Source organism: Monopterus albus, unplaced genomic scaffold, assembly GCF_001952655.1.
Source record: "Monopterus albus unplaced genomic scaffold, M_albus_1.0 scaffold53.1, whole genome shotgun sequence".
Classification (NCBI taxonomy): Eukaryota; Metazoa; Chordata; class Actinopteri; order Synbranchiformes; family Synbranchidae; genus Monopterus; species Monopterus albus.
The window spans coordinates 1,019,784-1,032,125 of NW_018127933.1; the positions used below are offsets into that span (position 1 = coordinate 1,019,784).

The 12,342-nt window shown below is 41.0% G+C and overlaps 1 protein-coding gene across 1 annotated transcript in view; it reads left to right on the forward strand.

The window, feature by feature from the left end:
* LOC109961263 (capon-like protein) overlaps nt 1-12,342 on the forward strand; it is a 124,945-nt gene that overhangs the window by 61,017 nt on the left and 51,586 nt on the right. The window contains 1 exon segment of the mRNA XM_020601948.1: nt 8,153-8,261. Within this exon segment, the coding sequence (XP_020457604.1) occupies nt 8,153-8,261 (109 nt within the window).

Here is a 12,342-nt window from a genome sequence, read left to right on the forward strand (position 1 = left end):
GGGAAGACCTAGGACTCGCTGGAGGGACTATGTCTCTCAGCTGGCTTGGGAACGCCTCGGTATCCCCCCGGAGGAGCTGGAGGAAGTGTCTGGACAGATGGAAGTCTGGGCATCTCTGCTTAGACTGCTGCCCCCGTGACCCGGTTCCGGATGAGCGGAAGGAAAATGGATGGATGGATAGTCAAGTCTTGTCCCTTACATAGCAGCTTTCTCACAGCACATTGCAGTTTCCTCACCGGTTTTGCTTTAGAATTTGAGCTCATGACGTTAGTGGGTCCCTGTTCCAGAGACCAATTGCACCAGAAGGCAACAGTCCTTCCACACCATACACAAACTGGAATGGGCCCTGATCCTCAGGTATTTAATATCATTTAAGTAAAATCAGGCGCTGTCTCACTGCAGAGTGATCAACAATACACAATAATTCAGAAAAGTATTAGGAGATAGTCTCTTTATGTGGGTCTGGCCCTGTAACACCAATTAGCCTAATGGGCAGAGCAGGTTGTAATTACTGGCCAGAATCTTTGAAAGGTTGTAACATCTCCACTGTGAAGCTGTTTGGTGCTCAACCTGGCAAACGCTTTTACAAATAGAACTTAGCCTCACTGAGGGCAGTGTAATTAAAAATCAGAGTTTTAACACATTGTAAATCGAACTGACACATCGCAAATCCAATTTTTTTGATGGGCCGTAGTTTTAACCTTTTCACCGCTGTTTAAGTTTTTATGTCAAACACCGCTGCCCGTAGTTTCATTTGAGGTGATGATTAAAGTTAGTTTTATTTGGATCAAAATAGAGCAGAGACTTTTTCAAGGCATTTCTCCTTCATTTTCCTGTAGAAGTGTGCAGCATAAATTCTGTAGTGCAAAATATTTTAGCCAGAAACTGACTAAAATTAAAGGCATTCACGAACCAGTACTATCAGCCAGCAGGATGCCTTCATGGCGCTGCCTGGTCATTGTTTCCAGGCTGACGCTCTACAGCGTCCCATGTTTCACAGTACCGAAGCTGATACTGGAGCTTTCACAGATTTCCAGTGACAGAATGTTTAATGCTGAGAAATGATGTTTGGCTTTCTGTCCTGAACACAATGCTCCTTCTCAAATTGACCGCCACACATCTACAGCCTGGCACAGGTGTGTTACGGTGTTATTTCCAGTAAGTGTGTGATTGTCGGTGTGCGTGTGTGCGTGTGCGTGTGTGTGTGTGTGTGTGTGTGTAATTAAAGATTATTGCCACTTAGCCTTTGATTTATAGCAGCCGTGTTTCAGGCAGCCATATATCAAAGGGAAAATGGCCAAGGCCTTTAAAAACAAGCCCACTTCATTAGTCAGGCATCACATCACAATGCCCTGCATGAGACTGGTGACAACAAGGGCTTATTAACAAGCTTAGTTGAGTGAGTGTGCAGTTATTGAGAGTCCTGTTAATGTGGCATCACACTGCCTGTCAGATGTTAATGAATACTAGAACAGTAGCTGGCTTTCATGTCTGTTTATTTGTGCATGTGACTCGTAGTTTTAAGACAGAAGTTGACGAGGACAGCAAATGTGAAGCACCAGGAGGGTTTTTAATGCACCGCTAAACTTTAACTTGTCATGGATCAACTGCTTTGCTCCGCTGTCTCCTTGTCTCCTTGTCTGTTCAACTCCCTATTCATTCACAATCTGTCTCCCCCCGCTCTCTATCTAGCTATTCACTTGTAATCCTGCACACACTCACTCTCTGCCTCTCTTGTTTCCTTTGAGCGTTCCTCTCTCAAGTTCGCTCACACTCTTTGGGCTTTCAGTCAGTCTTCTGCTCTTTCTCCCTTTGCTTCATCCACTAAATTCTAAATACATTCTGAATAAGACATAAGTCGTCTCTAATTTTAAATTCCACATCAAAACTGACACCTTTCGGTAAGACCCACATCCTGACTGATATGTTATGTTTGAGGCACATAAATAGAACAAGTTGTGATCCATAGGATTAAAGTTTGACTGATGTGCTGTAAGCCAAGATATTTTACTGTCGATTAATAAACTTTATGGATGCAGATGGCAGTAACAGTTAGTATAAGAAAGAATGTTTTGAACAGTGAGCTTCACTGGCAATTTAATGATTAAAAATAATCATTCTAGATAAAATATCACTAAAAGTTAAAAGGTCACTGAAACCTTTAAAATGTTGTGCTGAGATTTCTGTTTGCATACACGTCAACAGGGTCAAGCTCCCTTCTGCCAGAAAATACTGACCACATCTGTAACATTTTAGTATTTCATTGTATTATAATTAAAGATTTTCTGTGGAGGTTGTTTCTGACAGTAGTGCTGTAGAGGTTTTTCACTGGTTATCCCTGTTTTTTTTTTTTTTGTTTGTGTGTGTGTCATGCACAAACATGAAGATGTGCATACACATTCCTGCCACTGGTTTCAGTATCAACAGGAAGGAGCTGATGTGCCGAAATACAGCAGACAAAAACTGCAAGTTAATTAACATGATTTTAAAATCAGGTTAGTGTAAAAAGGAAATTCAAATTCATTTTATACACACAGTGAGTTTTGGTAAAATAACCATAACAACAGGTCGTAAAAACCCTAAAAATACACAGCACAGCAGCTCAGTCGCAATGAACCACTTCACCAAAAGCTACAGAAGATCTCACTGTGTTCTTCTTTTACCTGTGAAGTCATAGGATGGCACCAGCACCCCCACAGGTATCAGACAGCCCATTATGGTCTGTTGACTTGCATGCTGGTGGAAAAACATGGCCGCTGAACTCGGTGACCTTTCTAGACACTGCTGAAAAATGATGTCTGAGAAACTGATGTCAAATCATTTATTGTGGATGGTTGTCTGCCAGAGATCTGATATTATCTGTATAATCTAACATTAAAATTGATTAACATTGGTTCTTGGCAGAAGAGCTGTGCCTCATGCTTGACTCCTTACTAATGATTCATCAGTCTTCCGTGTTTTGTGTAACTGCATTTGTTTACTGTGTCTGTGCTGGGATCACAGAACCTGCCTTGTCATTGCTGACTCTTAAATTTCTTCAAGCAGATGAAAATGACACGTCTCAATTTATATGCTGGTTGTGAGGGATTGAAAAATAAAGAAACATCTTTAAACTGCTGTGAACAAATGTCTTTGGTCCAGTTGTATTGTTCAAACCTGCCTCTGTTATTTCAAGATCTGATCTGTGTGATTCTCCTTCACTTGGATGCTGGCAGTTGTTGTTGCTGGAGACAGTTGATAGAGATGTATCTGAGCTGTCATCTCTGTGCCACTGGGCTTTGTGCTGTGCTTTCTCCTGTCATTAAAGAAATCCGTTGGGGAGTTTTATCACAGCGACTTGGGATTGAGGGGTGGCAGGTGTACAAGGAAAGAGCTGGAAGAGCAGGTACCTAAAGGGTTTTTGTGAAGAGCAGCCGGATGGGAGTGGTCAGTTTTCCTCCAGGAGATAACAAATGATCAAACAGGTCCTGTTAGCCATCTGTGTTTGTTGACATAGGCACGTACAAAAAAGTTTCTGCTGACCTCATTAAGTTCTAGATACTCACCCTGCCTGATTTTTTTTTAGTGCCACACAGCAATGTTGCCTTATTTCTCAGTATTTTCCAGCAGGTACTCTACCAAACTGCATTTTCACAGCATCATTTTCTGTTCTGAGCCTCTTATTTTCTGTGGTAAGAAAATTACCACAAAATTAAACCAAGTAGTTGAAGTTTAACTGACCGTGTTTGCTGTAGTTGTGTGCACTGGTCCAAGGTGTGTTCTCTGTTTATTTTCCCTTCAGATAAAGTGGTAAATATTCTATCTAAACTACTGGCTTGTTTTCAACCTGTCTGAACATTTGTAGTGTGTGAACTGCACACTTTGGTAAAATAAACGATCATAATTGGCAGAATCTATGGCTGGACCTATAAAAATAAAAGCTGTAATAGATTATAGTTTTCCTTTGACAAACAGGATAAAGTGAAACATATCAGAAAGTCCTCCACACCAGACAAACATTTGAACAGAAACATTACATGCAGTATATCTGATTTTTAATCTTAATGTATTTGTTTGCTCTGTGAAGTGACATTCTAAGCTGCTATCCCATCCTCGTGTTATGAAATTGTTTTTGCATAGTTGAACTCTCACATGTGGAGTTTGAATTTCTGAAACAGGTGTTTTCTAATGTGGTTGGTATTGTCCCCTGATAATGTCATGTGAAACCCTGTAATATCACTTAAGCACCTGTGGGAAGTTATGCCAGATTTGATGCATCCTTAAAATGTGAACTTTATGAGCCTGGTACGTTTTTGCAGCAGTGCACTGCATCAGAAATCAAACTGAAGCTCTCCAGCTCTGCGTGCGCACGTCCTATTATTACATAGTGGGGACTCTCCTTCCTCATTGGGACCAGATGCTGGTCCCCAACGTGTAAATCACTGAATTTTATGGTGACAACTTGATTAAAGGTTAGGTTTGGGTTAGTGTAAGTCTCTGAGAAACAAATGTACTCTACCAGTCGATAGCTTGGACACACTTTCTCATTCATTTCAAACATTTGACTGGCAGTGTAGGTCAGCGTTAGCTCCCCACGAGAAATGAAAACACGTGAGTGAGTGAGATCGTATGAGTCACTTCAGATAGTGCTGTCTGTTATTTTGACAGTTTGCTAAGCAGGCTCTTCAAAGACAAAACGATCAGACCTCATCTAGTCAAGCTCCCACAGAAAAGGCCAAACGAAATACCACAGAAATGTCATTGAGTATTAGATTTTTAGTACACAAACACACAAATATGCACATACAGTTGAAACACAGCAAGACACACATTTACTCAACATGGTCCTTTGCAAAATCTAATTTCTTCTCCGTGCCTTTTTGCCCATTGTCTCACTGTGATAAATTGCTCCCAATATCCCATGAAGCACTTTTAATATGGCACTAACTGTCCCATTAGGAAGCTGTTCTGGTTAAGGTTTCAGTTGTTTCTTTTAGCTACTTGATATTTTAAGTTCACTGAGCAACACCAAATATAATGCACACAGTGTCTCAGAGAACTCTATTTCTGTCTCAGACTTAGTTCCCCCTTCATCCTCTGTCACACAGGATAGACATTTTTGTTAGTGTTACCTCCACCATCTCCTCCTCACACTTTTCATATGAAGTGTTATTTTTACCTGGAATCAAAGTTTGCCTGACTTTCAGTGTGTGTCACTCAGCTTCCTGACTCGAAGTCACATATACAGTGGGGCAAATACTGTAAGTATTTGATACACCACCGATTTTTCAAGTTTTCCCTCTTACAAAGAATGGACAGATCTGTAATTTTCATCGTAGGTACACCTCACCTGTGAGAGACAATCTACAAAATTACACTGTTAGATTTTTAAAGAATTTATTTCCATTTTATTGCATGAAATAAGTATTTGATACAATAGAAAAATAGAACTTAATATTTGGTACCGAAACTTTTGTTTACAGTTACAGAGGTCAGACGTTTCCTGTAGTTCTTGACCAGGTTTGCACACACTGCAGCAGGGATTTTGGCCCACTCCTCCATACAGGTCTTCTCCAGATCTTTCAGATTTGACTGGCAGTGTAGGTCAGCGTTAGCTCCCCACGAGAAATGAAAACACGTGAGTGAGTGAGATCGTATGAGTCACTTCAGATAGTGCTGTCTGTTATTTTGACAGTTTGCTAAGCAGGCTCTTCAAAGACAAAACGATCAGACCTCATCTAGTCAAGCTCCCACAGAAAAGGCCAAACGAAATACCACAGAAATGTCATTGAGTATTAGATTTTTAGTACACAAACACACAAATATGCACATACAGTTGAAACACAGCAAGACACACATTTACTCAACATGGTCCTTTGCAAAATCTAATTTCTTCTCCGTGCCTTTTTGCCCATTGTCTCACTGTGATAAATTGCTCCCAATATCCCATGAAGCACTTTTAATATGGCACTAACTGTCCCATTAGGAAGCTGTTCTGGTTAAGGTTTCAGTTGTTTCTTTTAGCTACTTGATATTTTAAGTTCACTGAGCAACACCAAATATAATGCACACAGTGTCTCAGAGAACTCTATTTCTGTCTCAGACTTAGTTCCCCCTTCATCCTCTGTCACACAGGATAGACATTTTTGTTAGTGTTACCTCCACCATCTCCTCCTCACACTTTTCATATGAAGTGTTATTTTTACCTGGAATCAAAGTTTGCCTGACTTTCAGTGTGTGTCACTCAGCTTCCTGACTCGAAGTCACATATACAGTGGGGCAAATACTGTAAGTATTTGATACACCACCGATTTTTCAAGTTTTCCCTCTTACAAAGAATGGACAGATCTGTAATTTTCATCGTAGGTACACCTCACCTGTGAGAGACAATCTACAAAATTACACTGTTAGATTTTTAAAGAATTTATTTCCATTTTATTGCATGAAATAAGTATTTGATACAATAGAAAAATAGAACTTAATATTTGGTACCGAAACTTTTGTTTACAATTACAGAGGTCAGACGTTGTCTTCCTGCAAACACTGCAAGTGGAGTTTATACCAAAAAGTTCTATTTTGGTCTCACCTGACCACATGACCTTCTCCCATGCCTCCTCTGGATCATCCAGATGGTCTTTGGCAAACTTCAGACAGGCCTGGACATGTGCTGGCTTGATTAGAGGGACTTTGCGTGTGCTGCAGGATTTTAAGCCATGACGGTGTAGTGTGTTACTGATGGTAAGCGTTGAGACTGCGGTCCCAGCTCTCTTCAGGTCATTGACCAGGTCCTCCCGTGTAGTTCTAAACTCACCCCTCACCTTTCTCGGGATCATTGATACTCCACGAGGTGAGATCTTGCATGAAGCCCCAGTCTGAGGGAGATTGACAGTCATCTTGAACTTCTTCTATTTTCTAATAATTGCACCAACAGTTGTTGCCTTCTCACCAAGCTGCTTGCCTATTGTCCTGCAGCCCATCCCAACCTTGTGCAGGTCTACAATGTTGTCCCTAGTGTCCTTAGACAGCTCTTTGGTCTTGCCCATAGTGGAGAAGTTGGAGTCTGATAGATTGAGTGTGGGGACAGGTGTGTTTTATACAGGTGTTAGGTATTTTTAGTCAGATAGATATTGGATAGATACTTTATGTATTAGAAATGTTTAGTGGAGACGGGATGCCTACTTAGACTGTTAAATGCTTAGTCATGCTCATGAGTTTTTACAGGGTGCATATGGTCAAGGATAACTAGAGAGAAAAGTTGATGACTGTCAGCAGACAGGATGTTTAATATTATTATTATGATGTGTATAACTGTAGCCTTAGCCATAATATTATGGCCAGCTGCAAAGCTGGCACCAGAGACGTCGCGGTTGATGTTTCTGTGTAGTATGGGGCTAGCCCAACCGAAGAGATAAATGTATAGGCCTGGTTTGGTTCAGGGTCTTTCATCTTTCATCTGCCTGCGAGCAGTTTGGAGGTGCAATGTTAATTTTACCTGTGATCCTTTGAATAAATCAGCACTGTTTTGAAGTTACTTGGACTGCCTCGTCTCTCAGAGTTAGCATGGTAGCAAGAACTGGTTATCCCTTCACAGGTAATGAGTTCAAACAGGTGCAATGAATACAGGCAATGAGTGGAGGATAGGAGGGCTTCTTAAAGACAAACTAACAGGTCTGTAAGAGCCAGAATTCTTGCTGGTTGGTAGGTGATCAAATACTTATTTCATGCAATAAAAAGGAAATAAATTATTTAAAAATCTAACTGTGATTTACTGGAATTTTTTTTATAGATTCTGTTTCTCACAGTTGAGGTGTACCTACGATGAAAATTACAGATCTGTTCATTCTTTGTAAGTGGGAAAACTTGAAAAATCGGCGGTGTATCAAATACTTAGAGTCTTTGAGAAAGTGTGTACTTGCCAGTTTATTTAACTAATACTTTACCCATAATCTTATCACAACTTTCTAAACTGCTTTCTTTTATCCCAAGGGCTAAAGGTTGGTCCACTTGACATTGGATTAAATAGTGCTGCACTGAAACCCTAGAGAGAGACGGGCTTGGTGCCTGTTTTGCCCCATAACATATATTTAGAAATTTAGAATCCAAGTTCTGATTCAGTTTTGAATTATATTCACATTTTTCTTTCATTTTTGTGCAATTTTATTCTGTCTTTCAGGATATTCTATGTGTCTCATGACTCCCAGGATCTGAAGATTTTCAGCTACATCGCCAGAGACGGACAGAGTAATGTCTTCCGCTGTAACGTTTTCAAGTCCAAGAAGAAGGTAAGAGACAGCAACCCTGTCTTAAAGCTTTCACCTCTGGAACTTTGGATTTTTGAGCACATGTCAGATGAAACCCAAGCCTCTAAAATAAAGGCCTCATGGATTTTTTTCTGCAAGTACATCAGTGTGTGATATGTTGTCAGAAAGGAGACTGCCTTTTTTCTGTTACATGATCTTGTAAACTGAATTAGGTCTGACAAAATTAAGTGATAGTTGCTCAGAAGATAGGAAAGCAAAATATCTGAAGTTTTAGAAAAACACTCGGCTTTTGTGTTTGTTTTGATTTGTTCTTGTGTTAGTGGCAGATCCTTGCTCATCTGTATATTAGCACGATGGGAAAAGACTGATGCTGAATGTTTCACTGTTTGTTTAAAGCAAATCCTCCTCCTCTTAATTCATGTCACTGTCTGGAGCCCATCCTGTCAGGCAGCACGAGTTCCTCCCGTCGCTGCAGGCTTGTTGTTGCTGAAGGCTGAGGAGGAACTGAGCAACTTGGAATCTCATTTGTTGTAGATGTGTTGCTGCAGAGCTGAGCTGAGTATAAGGTCACAGTTCGTCAGAAAATGTGCCCCCAGTTTTTCACTTCAGCAGCCAGCTCACAGGACTTCATGGCTATGTCCGGGGGTTGGCCGGTTGAAGCACAGACTGCCTCATTATCTCTTACAGACAGACCGACACATGACACACACACACACACACACACACACACACACACACACACACAGTGCTCGGAAGACAAAAAGGAAAACATCACATAGTGTTGTAGTAGATGTAATGACAATCAATAGAAAACACAATGTTTTACTGTGCTCATTTATTACTGTCTGAACATTTGCACCTTTTCAGTTGTTTAAAATCCAGTTTACAAAACTCAGGTTATAAGGATAATAGAACGTTTATTCAACCATTTGTTTAATAAATAAAGCCACACAATAGAAGAGAGGAAGTTGAAGCAATTTGAGAAAAACAAAAAAAGACTGAAACACTGGCATAATGAAGAAGAATCCCAATATCAAACATGCAATAGAAATTTCATCCGAGGCAGTGCGCGGTTAATGTGCCTGTTTTAATGTGTGGAAGGCTGCGAGCATAAGATTAAACAGACTTTATTTTTCCCCCTGAGCTATCAGCAGCGAGAGAATGGCTGCGCTTAAAATGTTGATGGCATAAAAAAGGCTTCAGTGGTCTATCAGCGCTACCACGTGCACAGGCTTTGAGTCCCTCTCTCCCAGTCTGACCCGTGCTCTCTCACTCCTCCCCTTCTTCCTCTGATCATCATTTTAAAGGAACCTAATGAATGACCTGCACTCTATTATGTGGAATTGAAGTGTTAATAATAGAGCAGAGAGAAGGGTCTGTTCAACAGAATACTGAATGCTACCTGGCCTGAGAGGTTACTGTGTGTGTTTGTGTGTAGCCATCTTTAGCGAATGTTCTCTGATTGTGAGAGAATTGTAGACCAGAAATAACAGCCAGGGCCAAGCTGATGTTTGAGAACCTGTCAGCTAATTAACAAGTCCTCTTGCCGTGGTCCTAATATAGGCTAGGTTGTCTGTCCGTACCCTTTGATATGACCTATTGGGGAATTAGGAGAAACTGTTATGCTGTGACAGTGCCCTGGTAAAGGTTTGTTGAGGTTTAGCCACAAAAACAATTTGGTTAGACTGAGGGACAGATGATGGTTTAAGTCAGGGGTGGCCAATTCCAGTCCTCGAGGGGGTGCTGTCCCGCTTGTTTTCCAACTATCCCTGCCTGACCTGCTGCTGATTACCTGGCTCAGGTGTGTTCAGCCAGTCAGAAGCTGGAAGATACCATCTTAGATGAAAGTGGAGTGAGGAAAGATAAAGCCTATGGTTTAGGTTAAGTTTAGATGCAGATATATAGCAGATATATTTACAAGGTATTGCACTGAGGGTTGTCGTTCTGCCATACAGTTATGGGTTAAGTGTTCATCAGAGCGACGGCCTGGGGGAAGAAACTGTCCTTGTGCCTGGTTGTCTTGGTGCACAGTGACCTGTAACACCGCCCAGAGGGGAGGAGTTCAAAGAGATTGTGTCCAGGGTGTGAGGGGTCTGCAGTGATCCTCTCAGCCCTCCTTTTGACCCGTGAGGTGTACAGGTCCTCTCTGCAGGGCAGGCTGGCACCGATGACTCGTTCTGACTGTTCACTGGAGTCTGTTCTGTTTGGTTGTTGAGCCAAACCAGACAGTGATGGATGAGCAGAAAACAGACTTGGTGATTCCTCTATAGAACTTTAGTGGAATATCCCAGGAAAAGTTGATTTAGCAAACAGGCAAATGTGGCACAAATAACACCACCACAAAGGCTAGCCTGTTGCCAAAACAATTTTCAGTGGCACATAGCAAATAACTGAGCCACCTGTCCAGTAGAAGAAGAACAACCTCTGTGTCTATCCACATCCCTTTTAAATGCAGGAGCTCTCTCCATTTAGAAAAGCACCATGTAGCTATGTTTACACAGGTCTCAGCTTCACCTGATTATAGTTATAATCCTTTTTAAAACATTTTTTGTGCCTCTGTCTTTCTCCTCCTCATTGTATAGGCTGTAAGGGGAAGTGGTGGAGCAGGTCTGGATGGCTAGGCAGAGAAAATTTAGCTGGATATGACAAAATGTGTAATGAATTAGAAATCGCTGACTGTACCTTTAAGGCTACTGATTGTGGTTGTGGGTAAAATAGAGGTTTTCTGTTGGTTGAAAATAGGAAACAAACTGTGGTCTCACATGTTAACTACTGTACCTCGGTAAATGGAATCCTTATAGCTGTAATCAAACAGATAAACCACGTGATGCCCTTACATGTAGCAGCCACTGGACTAAAGACAAAATAAAACACATACTGGACCTCACTGGGTTATTTATCTTTCTATCTGTCTGGTTATAATGGATAAGGGCTCTTCATGAGATAGAGAGCTGTGCTTAGTGTGTCAGGTGTTAAGGGAGCTCTGTTCACGGGCAGACACCCTCCAGCTGTATATCATTCAGTGTCAGCTAATGGCCCCATGCAGCACTGGTCGCAGTTGAAAAAGCTGAATCTAAAGCATTGTGCCTTTGGAAAAAAAAAAATCGATTTGTTCTTCATTGACATTGAAAAGTGCTGATATAAAATGACATCAGGCCATTTGTAGACATTTTAATGATGAGCATTTGGTTCGAACGTGACAGCTTGGTTAAGGTAATTGCATTTAATGGGTTTTCAGACCTTTTATTGAATATCCATATCTTAGTGAAGGGATCCTTCTGTCTTAAGCTTTTTGTGTGTCACTTCCTTTCTCACCCTAATTTATTTTCCTCTCTCTGACAAAGCTGCAGTGTTTTAACAGCAGAAACAGGATTAAATCACATGTGAACACATCACCGCGTATGTAGTGTATGTGTGTTGTTTTCTTCTTTCCTGATACTACACACGATTGGTGGGAGCTACTGAGTACGAGATGTTATAAATACAGATGGAAGACAAAATGCTGCCCTGGTTTTACTGGTGTGTGCTTTTTATGAAACAAGTTACACCCCCAGCTCTGTCTGTTCACCACACTCCCTCTTTCTGCATCTCCAAAGCCTCTGTCTCCTGACTTTTTCTGACTCATCCTGGAAGCTGTAGTATCATGAAACTTTATAATCTACACTTCACGGATGTGAAAAATCATAACGATTTTTCACATCTTCTACACTTTCAAGTCTTTGAACAAATTCTATAACTATTAAAATGCCTTCAAGAGGGAAAAGAGCTAATAAATCAGAAGCGAATGAGGATATGGAGGCAGAAGAAGTGTATCAGAGCGGCGCAAGTAATGGACATTGTGGATCAGCAGAAACAGATGTACAGTATATCGCGCTGATGAACCAACAGCAGGAAAACTTCAAAGGTTTCGTGCAACTAATTATGGAGACAAACAACAAGAGACTCGACGACATGACCAGAGAAATACAGGAGATAAAAACGAGTTTGCAGTTTACCCAGCGAGAGGTGGATGTGATTAAAGCTGCCATGGGTGAACAGAAAACACAAACCAAGGAAACGAGGGATGACGTCTACAAAACTTGTGAGAGTTTAATAACTATAA